This window comes from Bos taurus, chromosome 3 (assembly GCF_002263795.3).
Source record: "Bos taurus isolate L1 Dominette 01449 registration number 42190680 breed Hereford chromosome 3, ARS-UCD2.0, whole genome shotgun sequence".
NCBI lineage: Eukaryota > Metazoa > Chordata > Mammalia > Artiodactyla > Bovidae > Bos > Bos taurus.
Window position 1 is genome coordinate 17,123,158 of NC_037330.1, and position 22,483 is coordinate 17,145,640.

Consider the following 22,483-nt stretch of genomic DNA (forward strand, 5'->3'; position numbering starts at 1 on the left):
CAGCAGCAGCAGCCCACTCTGCTCTCTTCCCCCTCCTGACACCCTCTGTTCAGAACAGGGTTTTTCCCTCAGGGACCCCCTCAGCCTGTTAGTCTCCAAGAATTTTCTGGTCTCAGGATGGACCTGGGCTCACCTGCTCGCCCTCCTCTCTCAGGCAGCCACCACCCACCCAGTCTCTCCTCAGGGTTCCCACCTCCCAAACCCATCTGCAGAATGGAACCATTCTCCTCTCCCTAACCTGATGCTCTGGGGGCCACAGGCCTCCTCTCTGAGAGCTTCACTGTGGGTCAGGCCTGGGAGGTGGAGGCCTGGGAGACAGTCCACAGGTTCAGGAAAGCCCCAGGCCCTGCGGTGTCAGTCCCCAGGCTGCAGGTCTCCCTCCCCCTCGAGTATCTCTGGGGCTGCTGCCACTTGCTCCGGTGGCCCAAGATGAGACCAGAAACGCCCCACTCTGCTGCCCACCACCCCAGAGCCCTTCTTCCCAGCCCTGGGCCTTTGTGGGTCCACAAGGGAGAACAGTAGATGGAACTAAGGTATTCAAGGGGCCCCTCTGAGGGAGGTTTTCTGGGGACCCCAGGCCTCAGGGTGACTCCATAGCTTCACTCAGGACAACCTGTCCAGATTTGAGGTGTTTCCTCAAAAGGGTCCATTCAGTGGTCTCAGGAGGCTGCTCCACCCATGGAGCGGAGGGAGCTCCTGCAGGTCCCCATGGAGACACATGTCCTATGGCATGCACACAAGGTGTCACGTGAAGTTTCCTCCACGAAGACTCAAGGGCTCCCAACACCAGAGCCTCAGACTGCAAGTAAACGTGGAACATGTGAGGTGATAACTGTGGCTTTGGGCTGACAGCGGCTGAGGGGCTGGAGTGTCTTGGCTTGTGGGAGGCTTTTTGGGTGGGTGACAGTCTGATGCTGAGGTGTGGGTGGTGGGTGAATGGGCCCCTTGGCCACAGAGTGGGAATCAGTTCTAGCGATAAGCACATATGCACGTCACCTTCTGGGATACACTTTTCGACTTTATCTGCCGCTGCTGGTGGGGCTGATGGAAAGGGGTGGGAGGTGGGGGTTGGGGAGCAACCTCCATCCAGAACCTTCAGACTCCTGGAGCAGATCTGTCCCCACAGGCAGAAAGTTCCCAGAGGTCAGGATGTGACCCCCAGGTCCCACAGGCACCCCTGGGTTCGCCAGGCTTCCTGGGAGCCTTGGGCAGCCGCACCCTTTCCCAGGGAGGAGGTATCTGGGATTATTCACAGGGCGGGTCCCTGTTGTCAGCACCTGTCTGGTCTTGATTCTTCTCGGTTAGAGGGAGCCGCTCAGAGCCTGGCCCTCCTCCTCTCCCCCCTTTTTTAGGGCTCCTGGCTTTGCTCTTCTCTCTGAAAAACCAGGGCCCAGCCTCCGTTCCCGGGGCGAGAGTGCCCTCTAGTGCCCGGGAGGGTGAAGGCCGAGGAGGAGGGCAGGGCCAGAGGCCAAGCCTGAAAGGAGGCCCTGCCAGCCAATGAGGGGTGAGCCGGCCGCAGCTTGACTTGTGGAGCTGGGATAGCAAGGGACCCACAGGTATTTCCACAGGTATTTCTAAGTGTGTGTGTGTGTGTGTGTGTACCTATGTTTCTTCTTGAGAAGCCCTCTCTTATTAGAAGGACTGGACTCTACCAGATGGAGTGTAAAGATCAGGATTTTTGCTCTGCTCTGGAAATAGGACCACCCCCCAACCCCCGCTCCAACTCTTATATACACTCCTCTTCCCAATCGCAGTCTATCCCCAGCTGGGAAGAAATTCTCTGCATTAGACCCATCGAAGTGAGTTTGTATTTTTCCATTCTGCTACCCCCGGTCCCTGGTAGCTCAACTGGTAAAGAATCCGCTTGCAATGCAGGAGACCTTGGTTAGATTCCCAGGTTGGGAAGATCTCTTGGAGAAGGGAATGGCTACTCACTCCAATATTCTGGCCTGGAGAATTCCATGAACAGAGGAGCCTGGTGGGCTACAGTCCATGGGGTCGCAAAAAGTCAGACATGACTAAGCAACCTTCACTTTCACTTTCAGCCCTGGACCTTATAGCCCTCTTCTATAAGAGTGGGGGTTAGCAACCCTAGATTGCAGGCTTGGTGCGAGGATTAAATAAAGCATGTGCGAGTGTCTACTCAGGCCTCACACATGGTAGGCACTCAATGAGATCTGGTTGCCCAGGGAAACAGGATGGGAGTGTTTCCCCATCCAATGAGTGCCTGACGTGTGCTGGGGACCCAGAGAAGCCTATTCAGGTGCTAACCTTCAGGAGGGCAGAAGGGGCCATGCAGTAGGGTGGGTGCCCCATTTGAGGGGTGAGCACAGTTGGGGTAACCACCATTGTCTTTCGTAGAGCCGAGGCCTCTCCTGTCCGTGTCCTGGAATCACGTGAAGATGCTATGGTGGCTTCTTGTCTTCTCCACTCTGGGTCTCGGGGCCTGGGGTGAGTTTTCTTCATTGGCTTAGAGAGTAACTAAGAAGGATCATCCTACAGTCTCGTAACAAGAAATCTTTAAATGCCTGCTCTCCCTTAGGAGGCTGATAGAAAGCCAGAGCAGCAGGAGGAGGACAGCTTTGCATTTAGAGCACAGAACTTGGAGTCCGTAGACCTGGGTGAAAATCCTTGCCCTGCCTCCAGCAATGATTTTAAACAAGTTAGTCACCTCTGGAAAGCTTAATTTTCCCACCTGAAGCCTGAGATAAGGTTATGATCTCTATTTATCGTGAGAATAGAATGGGAAAATGCACTGGAAGGACTTAGCACTTGAGCAATGGGGCAATGATTCTATTTGCAATATTATGTCAGCCTATGACTGGGGTTTATGGTTGTCAGTAAGAGAAAGTTCCTTCGGGGCGGGAATCTGTTGAAATCCCCAAAGTTCCTCCCACAGGAGCATGGGCATAGCAAATGCCCCCAAAATCAATCCCAGAGGAACTGACTTGATTTGTGCAGGGAACTCCAGTCCCTTCTGTGCACAATCTGTCCCATTGCTTCCATTAGGCAAAATGCTTACAAGGTAAGACTGTGGTTTTGAAGAGCCTGGATGCATTTCCAGGTGGTTTTTGTTGTTGTTGATTTTGCCAGTTGTATGTGGCTCATGAGAAAAGGACAGTATTTCCGACCCCCTGCCCTTGTCTGTTTAACTAACTTCCTAGGTTACCTGGAGCTGGTGTTGGAGAAAACCATGCCTCATGGTACTGCTGGAGGTGGTCCTCTGGCCCCAGAGGGGCTTTCTGAAAGGACTCAGAGATCTGGGGAGGCAGAAGGTTGTGGAGAGGAGCCTGAGCCTCTGCCACGGAAAGGACTGGTACCGAGAGCTGATGCGAAATGGAATGTTCCTTTACAGGTGATTCCTCCTGGGATAAAATACAAGATAAACACCTGTCCAAGGGACTTCAGGACCTGCTTGGCAACATCTCCCAGCTCATTGAAAAAGACAAACGGGGTCTCAGTGGTGAGGAGGTTTGAGGACCAGCTGGGTTTCTCTTGGGACCAGGCACTTAATGGTGGGATGGGGTGGTTGGGGCTGAGACACAGGAACACCTGGGTGGGTTGTCTTAGGCCTTGGCAGGGAGGGAAGAGGGGGAAAGGGGAAGTGGGAGTGCTGCTGGGAGGGGCCAGAAACCCAGGAAGGGGAGGTGCAGTCTTTGCATTCAGGCCCCCCTAGTCTGAGGTTGGAGACTTGCACTTTGCCCTCGGGAGTCCTCAGACTGAAGGGGAGTCACTGGCCCTGCCTGGAGGGCCCCCCAGGTTGAGGAGGAAATGCCCCCCTCCGGGAGCGCTGGGAGCAGGGCGAAAGAAGCAGAGTCCCAGAAGAAACTGTCAGTGAGCTTGGAGCACATGGAGGGCAGTAGCGCTGGGGTGGAACTGAGAGGGGCCCCTGGGGGCTTTCCCTGGGGCAATGGTGACATGAAAGTCTTCCTGGAGCAGAGCAGGGAGGGACCCTCAACCAGAGAAGGTCATCCAGGTGTGGGGGCCAAGCACCTAGGCTGCTCTGGGCAGGCGCAGTCCCTGCATTGGTGTGAGTAATGAAATGGAAACACAGAGGCAAGGAGAGGAGGCTGTGCCTGTCTGACCACAGAAGGCCTCCTCCTGCAGCTCTTCTGCAGCCACCATGGGGCAGAATTGGCCTCAGCTGGTGCATGTGGCCCAGGGGCCCAAGGTGGCAACAGTGGACCAGGGTGTGCCAAGTGACACCCGCACGGCTCCCCTGCAGGTGTCTCCACCATGGTGTCTCGCAAGCAGTGGGGGGCAGACGCCATTGGCTGCAGTGCCCAGCTGGCCCTGCCGGTGGACTTCCTTGTCACGCACCACGTTCCTGGGCTGGACTGTCAAAACCAGACCTCGTGCAGTCAGAGGCTGCGGGAGCTGCAGGGCCATCACGTGCGCAACGGCTGGTGTGACGTAGCCTACAAGTAAGAGGCTGGGCTGGGGGCGTGTGACCCAGCGCTCCTAAGGGTGCCTCCCTCACCCCTCTCTTCTCTGTTTCCCTCATTTTCTGGGTTGTGGTTGTAGCTGGTTAATAATGAGGGCAATGAAAAAATATCCTATAAAATTCCAAAGCCTTTGAAATTTTCTGTGAGGTTCTTGATTTTGAGCTCTCTTAAAAGGAAGCAAGGAAGTTTTAAGTGATGACTGTACTTTCTGTTCGCCTCCTAATGGTTCACAGAGCACATCGCAGGTTAGGAATGGCTTCCCCGTATGTGGGTGCATGGGTGCGTTTGCCCCCTGACAAAGTGTGAGGTTGGCTGGGTGGGTGTCACCATCTCCATGTTACAGGCGGGGGGACCAAGGAAGGGGATCAAGGTCACACTGCTGCTAAGTTATGTGGCCCAAGCTGACTCAGGATTGCCCCTTTGCCCTCTGATCCTTCCACTACAGTGCGTGTTGGGGCTTTCACCTTATTGAGGGAGGCATCCACGTCTTCCCCTGATGGTCACTCTAGCAGGCCCTCCCAGTGCCCAGGACCAAGTTCCTCACCCACCTCTGATGTCAGTTCATTGTGGACGATTCCTGTGTGTGGGAATGGCTTCCCACCTCAAGAGCACCTGCATCTCTCTGCTTTTCTGCTTCACGCTTTCATCCAAGCCCCTGACGGTGAACCCCCGGGAGGGCAGGCTTTGTGGCTAACTTCTTAGTCCCCAGCCCTCTGAAGGGGCAATTTTAAGTACTTCTGTCCTTGGAAGGTCACATGTCAAGGAACGGGGTGCTGAGCCCCAGGTGTCCATGGGGAAGCCAACCCAATTCTTCACACATTGTCGTGGTTCTTCCTGGCTCACTCTTCTGGCCCCTTCAGTCTGGCTTCTGGGGTCTCTTCCCAAATAAACTGCCTGCGTCCACATCCTTGTTTGAGGTGCTACCTCCTGGGAAGTCTATGTAAGAGGTTACCCTAGCCGAGAGAAATCACACAAACAGCCTGTGTGGAGATCACAGACACACAGCATTTTGGAAGCAGGAGGAGAGCCATGTTTGAGGAAGTGTAGAGGCCAAGAAGAATCTTACATTGTTTGGTTGGGTCTGGGGGAGCCTCTGGGTGGCAGCTCCAGGATCCCTTCCCTTTTACGTGTGCAGGATGATTTATATAAAACCCAGCATCTGAACTGGGGATGGGATGAGGAGTGTGGGAGTGGTCCTTCTAAGGATGAGTGTAAGTCACTTTGTCTATCCATTGTCTCGGATGAATCCATGCAAATTCCCTCTAATGAACTTGGTTTGGCCCTTCTCCCTTAGGAAGCTAGGTTGGGGTTCCTCTTGCAGGGGCGTGCCTGGGGCCAGCCACCAAGCCTGGATTTCCCTCTCCACAGCTTCCTGGTTGGGGATGATGGCAGGGTGTATGAAGGTGTTGGCTGGAATGTCCAAGGTGTGCACACCCAGGGCTACAACAATATTTCCCTGGGCCTTGCCTTCTTTGGCACCAGCAAAGGTAATGGTCACCCCAGCTGTCCTTCTCCATAGAGTTAGCTAGTTCTTTGTCTCACACTGTCTCTCCACCCTCCTCACACCCTCTCCTGGAATTTTCTCCCCTGACTTTGGTGAACGGTCTTCCTCCCCCTGCTCTGGCTTCCTCCCCGCCTCCTCGCCCTCTGGCCACCCCTCAGGGAAGGCTCTCCATCCTTCCTCCCACACCCTAGTTCTGCTCCCGCTCTGGTCTTGGGAGGATCCGGGCTCCAACTCTCACTCTTGCATCAAAGACTAGAACACCTTCTCTCTAGCTCAGATCTGTAGCATCAGGCCTGGCTTCTGGCCAGCCACTTCCTCCTTCCATCTCTCTCTCTCTCTCTGAGATTTTCTGTGCAATTTTTAAAAGCCATGTTGGGATTCCAAACCCAAGTCCCCTTCACAGTCCTCTAGTCTTACTGCCACCCTGCCCACCTGCATCCCAACATACATCCATTGAATTTCTGAATGTTTTCAGTTAATAAGTGGGCTTCCCTGCTGACTCAGTGATAAAGAACTCACCTGCAATGCAGGAGATGAGGGTTCAATTCCTGGGTTGGGAATATCTCCTGGAGAAGGGAATGACAGCCCATTTCAGTATTCTTGCCTGGGAAATCCCATGGACAGAGGAGCCTGGCAGGCTACAGTCCACGGGGTCTCAAAAGAGTCAGACATGATTTTGCGACTAAATAACAACAGTTTAGCAAAGCCTCTGCACGTCTAGTTTCTCATGGCCCCCTCTCAATATCTTTTGAGATGGCCCAGATAAGTTTCATGATTACAATTACAGTGCTGCTACTGCTAAGTCACTTCAGTCGTGTCCGACTCTGTGCGACCCCAGAGACGGCAGCCCACCAGGCTTCCCCGTCCCTGGGATTCTCCAGGCAAGAACACTGGAGTGGGTTGCCATTTCCTTCTCCAATGCGTGAAAGTGAAAAGTGAAAGTGAAGTCACTCAGTCGTGTCCGACTCTTAGTGACCCCATGGACTGCAGCCTACCAGGCTCCTCCATCCATGGATTTTCCAGGCAAGAGTACTGGAGTGGGGTGCCATTGCTTTCTCTGACAATTACAGTAGGTACAGCCTAAGTTTCAGAGAGGTAAGTAACCCAGGTGACATAGCCATAAGGAGAGGAACACAAGCTCATCCCTTCCATTTCTGCTCCAGGGCAGCTTCTGGTTTGCCAGAGGAGTCTCGATGTTCAACTTGGCTGGTTTCTGTGACCACTCTTTGCCCCTGGGTGTTACCTTGTGAGCTGTGGGATCTTGAGCTCAGTACTTCTTGGCAACCTCAAGTTCCTGTTTGTGAATAGTGGGGTTCATCATAGCATCTGCCTCACAGGCTTGATGTGAGGATTACAGTGGTCACAGCAGACAGAGAGGCTGGCACATGCCTGGAAGGGCCCTAGTGATGGGAACCCTAATGCAGCCAGGGGGCATTAGTGAACATGGGGCTGCCATCCAGCTCTTTCCCAGGGAGACAGATGAATGAAGTCTCAGTGGGTCTTTGGGAAAGGTCTTTCTCATCACCAAAGCTCTGTCCAGACAGACCTTTGAGTTCCAAGCTGTCCGACGCTCAGGATGAGCCTGTTTCCCTTCCTCCCCCTTCATCAGCTATGTGGGGGCTAGCAAGACATCTCGTCCTCCCCCACAGAACTCTGCAACTCAGGCCAGATCGAGGCTTCCTAAGGATCACTCTCTTCCAGGCCACAGCCCTAGCCCTGCCGCCCTGTCAGCCATGGAAGGTTTGATCTCCTCTGCTGTCTACAAGGGCCACCTGTCACCCGTGTATGTTCAGCCACTCCTTGTGAAAGGCGAGAGCTGCCTGTCCCCTCAGCAGAATGCAAGTCTCAAGGAAGGTAAGACTTTCAGTCTTAAAAAAATTTTTTTTTTGGCAGTGCTGCAAGGCATATGAGATCTTAGTTCCCTGACCACGGATCAAACTCAGGTTGCCTTCCTTGGAAGTACAGAGTGTTAATCACTGAACCCCCAGGGAAGTCCCTAAGACCTTGAGTCTTACTGGACCTCCCTCCCATTTACTCCCACTCACTTCCAAATGTCATTGGATGTGACTTTTTCAGTCAGGCTCTCACTGGAGTTGTTCTTTTTTTTAAAATTATTTTTTAATTGGTGGAAAATTGCTTTACAATTTTGTGTTGGTTTCTGCCATAAGACGATGTGAATCAGTCATAATTATATATATCCCTCCCCACCCCCCAGCCCTCTAGGTCATTACAATGTGCCGGGCTGGGCTCTCTGAGTTATTTAGCAACTTCCCACTGTCTGTTTTACCGATGATGGTGTATATATATCAATGCTACTCTCTCAATTTGTCCCACCCTCATCGTCCTCTGCTGTGTGTACAAGTCTGTTCTCTACTAGGTTCATCAGTACCATTCCTCTAGATTCCATATATATATGTTACTATATGATACCCATTTTTGTCTTTCTGACTTACTTCACTCTGTATAAGAAGCTCTAGCTTTATCTATCTCCCTGCTACTGACTCAGATTCATTCCTTGTTATGGCTGAATAATATTCCATTGTGTAAATGTACCACAACCTTTTTTTTCTTTTAATACAAACTCATCTGTTGATGGACATCTAGGTTGCTTCCATGTCTTGGCTGTTGTAAATATTGCTTCAGTGAACATTAGGGTACTTGTGTCTTTTATAATTGTGGTTTTCTTGGGGTATATGCCCAGTAGTGGAATTTCTGGGTCATATGGTAGATTTATTCCTAGATTTTTAAGGAGTCTGCATACTATTCCATTTGTCTTCCATAATGGCTGTATCTATTTACATTCCCATCAACAGTGCAGCAGGGTTCCCTTTTCTCCATACCTTCTCCAGCATTTACTGTTTGTAGATTCTTTGATGATGGCTATTCTGACTGATATGAGTGATACATCACAGGAGTTTTGGTTTGTATTTTTCTCATAACTAGTGATGTGAGCATCTTTTCATGTGTTTATTTCCCATCTGTATGTCTTCTTTGGAGAAATGTCTGCCATTTTTTTTTTTAATTGGGTTGCTTGTTTTTCTGATGTTGAGCTGTATGAGCTGCTTATGTATTTTTGAGGTTAACCCTTTGTCTGGGGAAACAGTGGAAACAGTGTCAGACTTTATTTTTTGGAGCTCCAAAATCACTGCAGATGGTGACTGCAGCCATGAAATTAAAAGAAACTTGCTCCTTGGAAGGAAATTTATAACCAACCTAGATAGCATATTAAAAAACAGAGACATTACTTTGCCAACAAAGGTCCATCTAGTCAAGGCTATGGTTTTTCCAGCAGTCATGTATGGATGTGAGAGTTGGACTATAAAGAAAGCTGAGCACTGAAGAATTGATGCTTTTGAACTGTGGTGTTGGAAAAGACTCTTGAGAGTCCCTTGGACTACAAGGAAATCCAACTAGTCCATCCTAAAGGAAATAAATATTCATTGGAAGGACTGATGTTGAAGCTGAAACTCCAATACTTTGGCTACCTGATGTGAAGAGCTGACTCATTTGAAAAGACCCTGATGCTGGGAAAGATTGAAGGCGGAAGGAGAAGGGGGCAACAGAGGATGAGATGGTTGGATGGCATCACCAACTCAACGGACATGAGTTTGAGTAAACTCCAGGAGTTGATGACAGACAGGGAGGCCTGGAGTGCTGCAGTCCATGGGGTCACAAAGAGTCAGACACGAGTGAGCGACTGAACTGAACTGAACTGAACCCTTTGTCAGTTGCTTCGTTTGCAATTATTTTCTCCCATTCTGCTGTTTATCTTTTCATGTTGTCTAGTTTCCTTTGTTGTGCAAAAGCTTTTAAGTTTTATTAGTTTCCACTTGTTTGTTTTTGTTTTTATTTCCATTAATTTAGGAGGTGGGTCAGAGAGAATCTTGCTGCAATTTATGTCAAAGAGTGTACTGTCTATGTTTTCCTCTAAGAACATTATAGCTTCTGGCCTTGCATTTACGCCTTTAATCCATTTTGAGTTTATTTTTGTGTATGATGTTAGGAAGTGTTCTAATTTCATTCTTCTACACGTAGCTGTCCAGTTTTCCCAGCACCACTTATTGAAGAAGCTGTCTTTTTCACTGGAGTCCTCTGATAGGCAACTGGTCACCCAACTCTCTGAAACATTAGGGCTGGCAAACCTTGAGAGGGACCTCCAGGTCACCTACTTGCCCCTCAGATTCCTAGAGTGATAGAGGCACGGCACTCTGCATAGTCCGCCGTGTGTTCACTCATTTCTACATCAGTTACTTACTGAGCACCTGTGCGTCACTGAGGATGTATCAAGAGAGCAAACGTGCAACAGCAGTGCCCTCGTGAAGTTTCCATCAAGATGGTAGAGAAACACAATAAGAACACAAACAAGTGAGATAGTTGGTGTGCTCCATGGTGAAGTGGTGAAAGTGCTATGAGGGGGAAAAAGCCTGGCGAGGGATAGGGTATGCAAACACAAGGCACAAATGCACACCTTTCTGAATACAAAAATTATCAATAGAGCTGCATTAATAGACCAAAGAGCTTAAGGTATTACTTGTATTGACTTAAAGGAAGAGTTTAACATAATTCAAGGAAGATTAAAAGCAGATTTGGAGTTTAACAAGCAGCAACATCAAAACCAGGACAATTAGAAGGGCGTTTCCTGGTGGTCCAGTGGTTAGGGCTCTGTGCTTTCACTCCTGGGGGTCCCGGTTTGATCCCTGGTTAGGGAACTTAGATCCCACAAGCCACATGGTGTGGCCTAAACAAACAGTATAGTTAATAGGCACTATTCACCTTTTCTTGGACTTAAATAGAATTTTAAAGAAAATTGGAATTTTGTATTAGACCTTGGAGTGAGTTTGGTCTCTGCCTTTGGATGGTGTCATCTGTCAGTGTTAATAATTGCTTACACTGACAGAGTTTTGTGGACTACAAGTGATTCTTTTTTTTTATTTTATTTTATTTTTAAACTTTACATAATTGTATTAGTCTTGCCAAATACCAAAATGAATCCGCCACAGGTTACAAGTGATTCTTAAAGACATGTTTTCAGATGAAAATTCAATTGATTTCTCCAAAAAGACCTTGTTACACACACACACACACACACACACACACACACGACAGTTGTTCAGATAAATAAGTATACTTTGCACTTGGGATAAAGCATCCATGTCCCCTCAAGATCAACATTCCCATTGTCCTTTGGGTTCTGATTTTTGGGGTTGTAACTGGTGATTCTTAGCTCCTGCATCTTGAACGCAATTCCTGTTCCCAGATAGGCCCCCAGGAGCTGCTGGGCTCTCGAGGTCCGTAGTCATGGTCAGGGCAGGATGCCAAGAGGGTGGGCAGGATGTTCAGTAGTGAGGTGGGTGACCTGAGCAGGCACAATAAATCCTCACATCCATTTTTTGCCCCACTACAGCTTGCCCACTTATTGTCCAGCGGTCTGCTTGGGATGCCAGGGAGGCCCACTGCCCCAAGATGAACCAGCCAGCTCAGTATGTCATCATTATCCACACCGCGGGGCGAACCTGCAACAAGTCTGATGAATGCCGTGTGCTGGTCCAAGATATCCAGTCCTCCTTCATGGATAGATGGGAGTCGTGTGATATTGGGTACAAGTAAGTGTGCCTGAGGCTGTGAAGGCTTCTCTTCCCATGGGGGTGGATACTGAGCCTGTGAAAGGAGTGAGAAGAGGAGCTAATATTTACTGAGAGCCCAGCATAGGAGCGGAAAAGGCAATGGCAACCCACTCCAGTACTCTTGTCTGGAAAATCCCATGGACAGAGGAGCCTGGTAGGCTGCCATCTATGGGGTCGCAGAGAGTTGGACACGACTGAAGCGACTTAGCAGCAGCAGCAGTAGCAGCAGCATAGGAGAGGTGGTCCTTCTCACTGAAGGATTCCTCACCAAGCCCTGGGTAGGCCTTATTTAGGATGTAGCTAAGGGGTGGTCATCTCCCTTGAGCACATTCTCAAAATGTGTGTCTTTATTATTTTAATTGAAGTATAGCTGTTTATAATGTTTTGTTAGTTTCAGGTGTACAGCTAAGTGATTCAGTTTTATACATACATATATATTCTTTTTCAGATTCTTTTCCCTAATAAGTTATTCAGTTCAGTTCAGTCACTCAGTTGTGTCTGACACTTTGAGACTCCATGGACTGCAGCATGCCAGGCTTCCCTGTCCATAACCAACTCCCAGAGCTTGGTCAAACTCATGTCCATTGAGTCGGTGATGTCATCCAACCATCCTATCCTCTGTCATCCCCTTCTCATCCTGCCTTCAATCTTTCCCAACTTTAGGGTCTTTTCAGATGAGTCAGTTCTTCACATTGGGTGGCCAAAGGATTGGAGCCTCAGCTTTAGCATCAGTCCTTCCAATGAATATTCAGAACTGATTTCCTTTAAGACTGACTGGTTTGGTCTCCCTGCAGTCCAAGGGACTCTCAAGAGTCTTCTCCAACACCACAGTTCAAAAGCATCAATTCTTCAGTGCTCAGCTTTCTTTATGGTCCAACCCAAATATACGTGACTACTGGGAAAACTATGGCTTTGATGAAAGTCTCTACTGTTTGCATTGTTTCCCCATTTATTTGCCATGAAATGATGGGACCAGATGCCATGATCTTAGCTTTTTTAAAGTTGGATTTTAAGCCAGCTTTTTCACTCTCCTCTTTCACTGTCATCAAGAGGCCCTTTAGTTCCTGTTTGCTTTCTGCCAAAATGGTAGTGTCATCTGCATATCTGAGGCTATTGATATTTCTCCCAGCAATCTTGATTCCAGCTTATGCTTCATCCAGCCTGGCATTTTTCATGATGTACTCTGCATTTAAGTTAAATAAGCAGGGCGACAATATGCAGCCTTGATATACTCCTTTCCCAATTTGGAACCAGTCAATTTTTTCATGTCCGGTTCTAACTGTTGCTTCTTGACCTGCATACAGATTTCTCAGGAGGCAGGCAACGTGGTCTGGTATTCCCATCTCTGTAAGAATTTTCCAGTTTGTTGTAATCCACACAGTCAAAAGCTTTAGCATAGTCAATGAAGCAGAAGTAGATATTTTTCTGGAACTCTCTTGCTTTTTCTGTGATTCAACAGATGTTGGCAATTTGATCTCTGGTTCCTCTGATTTTTATAAATCCAGCTTGAACATCTGGAAGTTCTCAGTTCACATATTATTGAAGCCTCGCTTGGGGAATTTTGAGCATCAGTTTGCTAATGTATGAGATGTGTGCAATTGTGTGGTAGTCTGAGCATTCTTTGGCATTGCCTTTTTTTGGATTGGAATGAAAACTGACCTTTTCCAGTCCTGTGGCCACTGCTGAGTTTTTCAAATTTGCTGACATATTTACTGCAGCACTTTAACAGCATCATCTTTTAAGATTTGAAATAGCTCTACAGGAATTCCATCACCTCCACTGGCTTTGTTCGTATTGATGCTTCCTATTTAACTTATATGCAGAGTACATCATGAGAAACTCTGGGCTGGAGGAAGCACAAGCTGGAATCAAGATTGCTGGGAGACATATCAATAACCTCAGATATGCAGATGACACCACCCTTACGGCAAAAAGTGAAGAGGAAATAAAAAGCCTCTTGATGAGAGTGAAAGAGGAGAGTGGAAAAAGTTGGCTTAAAGCTCAACATTCAGAAAATGAAGATCATGGCATCCGGTCCCATCACTTCATGGGAAATAGATGGGGAAACAGTGGAAACAGTGTCAGACTTTATTTTTTGGGGCTCCAAAATCACTGCAGATGGTGACTGCAGCCATGAAATTAAAAGACGCTTACTCCTTGGAAGGAAAGTTATGACCAACCTAGATAGCATATTGAAAAGCAGAGACATTACTTTGCCAACAAAGGTCCATCTAGTCAAGGCTGTGGTTTTTTCCAGTGGTCATGTATGGATGTGAGAGTTGGACTGTGAAGAAAGCTGAGCACCGAAGAATTGATGCTTTTGAACTGTGGTGTTGGAGAAGACTCTTGAGAGTCCCTTGGACTGCAAGGAGATCCAACCAGTCCATTCTAAAGGAGATCAGTCCTGGGTGTTCTTTGGAAGGAATGATGCTAAAGCTGAAACTCCAGTACTTTGGCCACCTCATGCGAAGAGTTGACTCATTGGGAAAGACTCTGATGCTGGGAGGGATTGGGGGCAGGAGGAGAAGGGGACGATAGAGGATGAGATGGCTGTATGGCATCACCGACTCGACGGATGTGAGTCTGAGTGAACTCCAGGAGTTGGTGATGGACAGGGAGGCCTGGTGTGCTGTGATTCATGGGGTTGCAAAGAGTCGGACATAACTGAGTGACTGAACTGAACTGAACTGAAGGCCCACTTGATTTTTGACTCCAGGATGTCTGGCTCTATGTGAGTGATCACACCATCATGGTTATTTGGGTCATGAAGATCTTTTTTTGGTATAGTTCTTCTGTGTATTCTTGCCACCTCTTCTTAATATCTTCTGCTTATGTTATCTATTAGGTCCATATTATTTCTGTCCTTTATTATGCCCATATTTGCATGAATTGTTCCCTTGGTATCTCTAATTTTCTTGAAGAGATCTCTAGTCTTTCCCATTCTATTGTTTTCCTCTATTTCTTTGCACTGATCACTGAGGAAGGCTTTCTTATCTCTCCTTGCTATTCGTTGGAACTCTGCATTTGGATGAGTATATTTTTCCTTTTCTCCTTTGACTTTAGCCTCTTTTCTTTTCCAGCTATTTGTAAGGCCTCCTCAGACAACCATTTCACCTTTTTTGTGTTTCTTTCTCTTGGGGATGGTCTTGATCACCACCTCCTGTATAGTGTCACAAACCTCTATCCATAGTTCTTCAGGCACTCTATCTAGCAAATCTAATCCCTTGAATCTATTTGTCACTTCCACTGTATAATCGTAAGGGATTTGATTTAGGTCATGTCTGAATGTTCTAGTGGTTTTCCCTACTTTCTTCAATTTAAGTCTGAATTTGGCAATAGGAGTTCATAGTGTGAGCCACAGTCAGCTCCTGGTCTTGTTTTTGCTGACTGTATAGAGCTCTTCCGTCTTTGGCTACAAAGAATATAATCAATGTGATTTTGGTGTTGACCATCTGGTGATGTCCACGTGTAGAGTCATCACTTGTGTTGTTGGAGAGGACGTTTGTTATGACCACACAATATTAAGTATAGTTTCCTGTGCTATACAGTAGGTTGTTGTTGGTTATCTCCTTTATGGACAGTAGTGTGACTGTGTGTCCTTTTGAACGATCAGATATTGACATGATGGAGACCAAGGCTCTGCTGAAAAGGTACTATAGAACATCAAATGCAGGGAAGATTGTAAAACCAGTAGAAAGGAGCATCTAAAGATTATGCCTTTTTCACATAATCACCTCCCACTCCTCAGCTTAGGCTCTGTATCTCAGTTCAGCACCAACCTGAAGTTTGTCTCCCTCATGTTAGACTCTCCTTTGCATCTGGAAAGTATCAGCCTCCTTGGGGAGGACATCTTTCCTTACACAGGAAGATGACGTGACGGGGAGCAGCCAGAGAAGAAGCAACTGGGAGAGTGTGGTGCAATGGAAGCTAAGAATGTTTGAAGAGGTGGGAATTGGCAGGACCTTCCCTGGTCGGAGAAGGCAATGGCACCCCACTCCAGTACTCTTGCCTGGAAAATCCCATGGACGGAGGAGCCCGTTAGGCTGCAATCCATGGGGTCGCTAAGAGTCGAACACGACTGAGCGATTTCACTTTCACTTTTCACTTTCATGCATTGGAGAAGGAAATGGCAACCCAATCCAGTGTTCTTGCCTGGAGAATCCCAGGGACGGGAGAGCCTGGTGGGCTGCCGTCTATGGGGTCGCACAGGATTGGACACGACTGAAGCGACTTAGCATAGCATAGCATAGCTGCTTCCCTGGTGGCTCAGATGGTAAAGCGTCTGTCTACAATGCGGGAGACCCAGATTCAATCCCTGGGTCGGGAAGATCCCTGGAGAAGGAAATGGCAGCCCACTCCAGTACTATTGCCTGGAAAATCCCATGGATGGAGTAGCGTGGAAGGCTACAGTCCATGGGGTCACAAAGAGTCAGACACGACTGAGTGACTCCACTTTGTTTCTTTCTGGAACAGAAAGGTGAGGGAAGGCAAGGTCGGGGAAGTGTTCTCCTGTCCAGACAATACCTTTGGATTTCTCTAATGGCAACATCTGTAATCCTTTTATAAAGAACACACTGACCTAATAGAAGAGTGGAGACTTTTTGAAGGATGCTTTCAGAGACTGAAGATAAGATGTTTGGGGTTAGATACTATCTAATATCTTGGACTTAGCATCTGAAAAACAACAACAAGTCCTATCAGAAACAACTGCACAGAATTTTAAATCTTAGGGTGGGTCTCTAGTAACCCAGATGGCATATTTGTGCATGTGAATCAAAGGAGCCCTAGTGGAGCTGGATTTTAGTCCCTACTTGTCCCCAAGCCCAGAACAGCTATGTGCAGGGACCCTGCCTTAGATGGGTTTACCACTGCTTGATATGTACTCCTGGGCTGACTGCCTCTCCTCTCTCCAATCCCTGGTAGTAACACCGTTTTCAAGACAGGAGGAAACTTTTCCTCCAACATCTGTTGCCCATCAGGATGTGTTTTGCTGGGCCCTGCTATGCAGAATTATTCCCAGTAGGAGGAGGGAATGGTGGGATTTCTCACCAAGACCAGGAGCCCAGCAAGGGGAGTAGGTGGGTCCAGGTGTGGGTTCATGGTCTTTCCGGATGGCAGCTGAAACCAAGGAAGTAGATGGGTTAGTCCTGGGACAGTGTGTCAAGTGAGAAGAGGGGGGTTAAGGCTGCATCCCAAGGAACCCCCTAGGTGCAGGGAAGGACACAGGAAGATGAGGTGATGAGGAGCAGCCAGAGAAGAAGCAACTGGGAGAGTGTGGTGCGACGGAAACTAAGAGTGTTTGAAGAGGCAGGGATTGGCAGGACCTCCTGAACAGAGAGGCCAGGGAAGGCAAGGTTGGGGAAGTGTTCTTTGTGTGACCTTAGTCGAGGGGAGGTGTAGGTCATCTGGGGGCAGCAGTTTCACTGGTGAGGTAGGGCTGCAGGGGTTGAAAGCTGTCACTCTTCCTAGTCTGTGAGCTACCTGCGACAGTGGTGCTGTGCTGAGGCCCATGGGCTCATGAGAGAGGATTGTTGTTAAGACTTTTGTCAAATCATTGGTAGGCTGAGATCAACCATGGTGGGAGATCAATGCCCATGAGAGCTGGCTGACCACCATGACACTGGCAAGGACTCCTTTTTTGTTACAGTGTTTAAAACTTGATAAGCTAATCAATGTCTGATGAGTAGACAAGAATGAATGAATGAATGGAACAGTCTCAGAGTGTCTCTCTTTCATGCCCTTCTCCATCTCCCCTGGCTATCCTCTAGCTTCCTTGTGGGCCAGGATGGCATCATCTATGAAGGAGTAGGCTGGAGTGTCCAAGGTTCCCACACCTCTGGCTACAATGACATTGCCCTGGGCCTCGCCTTTATGGGCACCTTCTCTGGTAAGTGGATGCTTCTGGCAGTAGTGGTCATTGTGTGGTATTTGAGGGAAAGCATCTGGCATGAAAGACAGTGGTGTCAGACACAGGTATCATTTTAGTGGCTGTGTGTGCTGGATTTAAATGGCAACCCACTCCAGTGTTCTTGCCTGGAGAATCCCAGGGACGGAGGAGCCTGGTGGGCTACCATCTCTGGGGTCGCACAGAGTCGGACACAACTGAAGCGACTTAGCAGTAGCAGCAGCAGCAAGCAGTGCTGGACTTGCCCGCCTCAGATCTGATGTTGAACTAAGTTCAGTGTGAGAGGTGGCCTCTGAGACAGAATTCTACCCTAAATTTACATCTTTCACACCCAAGTAAATGCCTCTCTCTTCTGATATCCAAGACACATTAGACAAGGAAAGAAGATTTTTGTGTATGTTTCTGATAAATTTTTACCATGACATCCACGTGTGGACACTTGCCTTATTTGCCAAACACACAGACGAGCCCCGTATCTGCATCCAGAGTGCACGCTGAGAATTGCCATTGCTCAGAGATTTGATCAGAGTCTGTTTAAGCTCAGGGGCCTTTTGTGGAATCTCTGGGAAGAGAAGGCTATGTCCCTGGGGGCTAATACTAAATCGGGCGTTGGATAGGGGAAAGGGTGAGCCAGGAATATGCCTGGGGATGATGCTGGGAATGTGAAGGTGAAGAAAACACTCCATGGCTAATGCAGGGTTGCTCAACCACAGCATTATCAACGTTTCAGGTCAGATAATTCATTGGGGCTGCCCTGTGCACTGTAGCGTACTTAGCAACATCCCTGGCCTCTAACTACTGGATACCTACAACATCCCCCTCACTGTGACAACCAAAAGTGTTTCTAGAAATTGCCAAAGGTCCCCTGGGGGGTTAGACTGTCCCCTGTAGAACTACCAGGCTAAAGGCTTTGTACAGCCCCAGAATGATTGCATATTGTATCTCAGGCTCTGCTCTTCAGGCTCAGGAAGAACTTTGATGCTGAGGAATCTAAAGTCTTGACTTGGTTTCTATCTGTCTGCAAGGTGAAATGTACCAGTTTGGTGGTAAAGGTGGGTTAGGGGGATCTGGGAGTGTGTCCTGCCCTGGAACAAGCTTGGGAATCCTATAACTGATGAGTCTGCTGTGTTTTGCAGGTTCCCCGCCCAATGCCGCAGCGCTGGAGGCAGCCCAGAATCTGATCCGGTGTTCCGTGGTCAAGGGGCACCTGGTCCCCGACTACCTGCTGGTGGGACACAGTGATGTGACCAACGTTCTGTCTCCTGGGCGGGCTTTGTACAACATCATTAAGACTTGGCCTCATTTCAGACACTAGGGAGCCCCTTTTCCGCCCAAGACCATTCCCGTCCCCACCCCCATCCCCTTCCCCAACCCCACCTGCTGGTCCTCCCCTTCCTCTCCATTCTGATTCAACACCTGTATCCTCTCCTTGCCAGCCCCATCCTGTCCCTCCTGCCTCAGGTTAGTATGATCATTTCCTGCCAGCATCTCCCAGAGCCCCTTAAACCCTGTGGTTGGATGTTCCCAGCCCTCTGAGCCTAGGCCAGTCTCCCTCTTTTCTCACCTTCCTCTCCCTGCCACCTGTGTCTTCAGCCAGGTGAGCTTTCTTGTGCCCTGGTGCACACCCCTCTCCTGGTGTGCCTTCCCCTGCCGTCTGCCTGGCAGCCCCCAGCCTCATGAAGTGTGACCCAGGTCAATGTCCCAGCCCCTCCTCTCTGTTCACACGCTGCCTTGCCCGAATCTGAATGCAGCCCTTATTTCAGGGCAGTAATTGTTTATAGATATTCTCTCCAATGGGCTGTGAGGTTGTCCAGTTTCATTCATGTCTGTGTCTTCAGTTCTTCAGCAGTGTCTAGAATTCAGAAGATGAGACAGATATTTTTTGGAGAAATGGATGAATAAAGGGGAGTGGGCCAAGTCCCTGCTCCCCTTTCCAATTTGCTGGACATACTCTCTTTGGGCAAGATTTGCTGGACCTTGGGCAGTCCCTCATCCTGCCAGCACTCTCTCTGTTCCATTCTTTTCCAATCTGAGGCTCAGAATCGGCTCTGGTTGCTTGTCTCTAGGGTCCCATGTCCCCATCCTCCCATACCCCTGTGAGGACAGGACCATGCACTACTCCAGACCCAGGCCTAGGCTGTGTCCACACAGGCCACCCAGCACCTCCCCACACAGGAGATGCTCAGAGATAAAAATTTATAAACTAGCATTTCAGATCCAGCTAAAAATATCAAGAAAATCATGTAAGATAGGAAAGAAAAATTAACTACAAGTGTAAAATATGAGAAATTGGGTAATAGAACTCATGAGAGAGTAAGAAAAATAATAACCATTTCAGAAATGACCAGGTAAAATAAGGAAGATAAAAAGTAAATGCACATAACAGATAATACCTTAGAAGAAAATGAAAATCAAATAAAGGAAAAAAATTAAAAATCCAAAAGAAATAAAAAACGAGAGTAAAACAACTAGATGGAAAGTAACCAATATAGTTGATAAGCAAAGAAGTTACAAGGTATGTATAATTGAAGTCCCTAAACAAGAAAATGAAAATAAGGGAATAGGACAAATACAAAAACTGTAATTCTAGAAAACCTTCCTGAAAAAAAAGTTTTGAAAATTTGCTTTTACTTTGCTTTGTATTTAAAAAAAATGATTAAAAAAAATGTATTAAAAAGATGAATTACAGGGTGTATTAAACTAACGGGTTTTCAATAAAAGTTTCCTTTGGGCATTCAGGATAAAAACCAAAAATGTGACAAATAAGAGAAAAATGTCATCAGACTTATGACAACATTTTCAGCTAGGGAAAAAATGGAAGAATATATTTAAAATGTAAGGAAAAAATGTGATAATGTGATCCAAGGGTTTTATAGTCAATAAAATTGAGCTTCAAATACAAAGGTCACAGATACAGTCTCATCAACATGTAAGAACTCTGGGAATATAGTCTCATGAACCCTTCCTTAGGAATCTACAAGATAATGACCTCAAACAACCAAAATAAGACATTAACATAATGACCAGAGATAAATATTAATGTATGTGTATTTGTAAATTAAGACTAAATGAAGATTATCAAAGTGAGAGTATAGTATGTAGTGGTTGTGAGTGCTAACAATGCAGCAGATTATAGAACTGAAAAAAATGTGGAGGGAATGAGAAGAGTGTCTGAAAATTTGCTTTTAAGCTATTTTAGTAATTATATTGTTGGTGCTAATCTTTGTATTGTTTTTGCATGAAAGTTTACTGTGAGATGTGGGATCAAACAAATGAGTAGATATGTGATATTCTAATTCCATCATCCCCAGTGTTTTTGAAAGTAAGATTCTCAGGGTGGAAAAAGAAGAGGTTAAGTAATATACCAGAGCCCTGGATTTGAATTGAAAATACAAGGATAAACTCACGAGGTACTTATGAACTCATGAAGTGTTTCATCTTAATGTTTTTAACCACTGTCTGGTGAAAGGTCTGGAAACTGTGATCAATCCAGTAGCAATAAGTTAGCACCAGATTGTGAGCTGAAATTACAATATCCCAATAAAAGAAATCAAAAGTTCTTGGAGAAACAACTGATTTTGTGTCTGGGGATAGAAAATGTGCAAGATAAGTGTGAAACATTTTCTCATATCAGATAACAATGAAGCCAAAAAACATTTTCTCAGTTTGGGTCAAAAGGTCTTGGGAGATTGCTGCCTAATGGGAGAATTCCAATGTCTACTATCTACCCAATGGGACAAGCTGAGCTTTGAGAGCAACAATAATTTCTATGGGTCTGAGCTCATTAAATTTAAATTCATAAGTTCATAATGATACAAAATGCCTAACCGATCACCTTTGGAAAACCTGAATCCACTTATTTATTTGAAAAGCTGTAAAAAGGGGAAAGAAAAAAGCCCCCATTCTGCTCTTCCTATACAAAGAACACAAGTGAATAACCAAATGGTAGAGAAACTTCACCAAACTTCACCAGATGTTCACATGTCAAGTGTGAATTTCCTGGTGGTTGGTGAAAAGGCCCTTAAAGTAATGTCAGACTCTAACCAGTTCCTGAGCCACGTGTGTTTCCTTTAGTATTACCCTTATAACATGACACTTGTAAAGGATACTGTCGGGTGATCATTACTTGTGATGGGAGGACAGAGGTTCTTGGAGAAATAATTGATTCCAAGTCTGGGATAAGAAATATACAAGATACATATGTGATCTATGGACAGTTCAGAGTGTGCCTATCACTGCAGAAATGTTGGGGAAGCTCGGCTTAGATCTTAGTTACTGTGAGGCCAAATTTATACATTCTATTTTTACTTTCACATCAAATAATGATGATATTGAAATACCTTGGGCAAGGCTAGTTGAGAAGGGATGGGAACTTACATTGTAAGAACTTAGAACACTGTGGATATAATAAGATAAAGAATCAAATGTCCACATATCTTTAGGCTGTTTAGACTAAAGGTGAAGCTCTTGCTTTCACATAGTACATGGTTGTTTCATCTGTAGGTGCTCTGGAGTGGGGAGAACTTGCCAGGGAACTGACATACGGATTCACCAAGTTCCTCCCTTCCTCAAGAGGAGAGATCCTTCCTTGCGAGAAGAAGAGGGCTGGAGGGAGGTGGTTTGTGCTCTAAGAGTCATGGAGCTGTGAACCTCAGGGTCTGCTCATATGCACTCACTCTTCCCCTCTAGTTTTGGGAGACATCTGTTCATCTTTTATGTCCCAATCCAGCATCACTTTCTCACAAACGTGCTCAGTGCCCTGCTTTTTCAGCACAGCGCCATCATCATTAGAGATGTGTTCATTCGATTGCTTTGTGTCTCTCTTTCCCCCTAGGATATAGACCTCATGGGGCAGACACAGGGTGTGTTTCTCTCCCTGGCATATCCCCAGTTCCTAATATGGTGTCAGGAGCACTGGGTCACCCTGGTAGCTCAATGTTTGTTTCATCAATCAATGTATATATGTTCTCGATTTCTGGATTGTGAGAGGGATCTCCTCATATTC

The 22,483-nt window shown here is 47.1% G+C and overlaps 1 protein-coding gene across 3 annotated transcripts; it reads left to right on the forward strand.

Annotated features, from left to right (window-relative positions):
* The first annotated feature begins 14 nt into the window (after positions 1–14).
* PGLYRP4 (peptidoglycan recognition protein 4) lies at positions 15–21,035 on the forward strand. Of its 3 annotated transcripts, none has more exons than XM_024989960.2 (9): positions 15–1,568; positions 2,362–2,451; positions 3,356–3,463; positions 4,226–4,424; positions 5,814–5,932; positions 7,651–7,803; positions 11,354–11,552; positions 17,342–17,460; positions 18,615–21,035. In XM_024989960.2, the coding sequence occupies exons 2-9, from the start codon at positions 2,403–2,405 to the stop codon at positions 18,791–18,793; spliced, it is 1,125 nt and encodes a 374-aa protein (XP_024845728.1). In that variant the 5' UTR covers positions 15–1,568; positions 2,362–2,402; the 3' UTR covers positions 18,794–21,035. The 3 variants fall into 3 exon arrangements, with proteins under 3 accessions (XP_024845728.1, XP_024845729.1, XP_024845730.1); XM_024989961.2 differs by having other exon boundaries at positions 15–1,556; XM_024989962.2 differs by lacking the exons at positions 15–1,568; positions 2,362–2,451; positions 3,356–3,463 and adding an exon at positions 3,172–3,355.
* Positions 21,036–22,483: the final 1,448 nt, after the last annotated feature.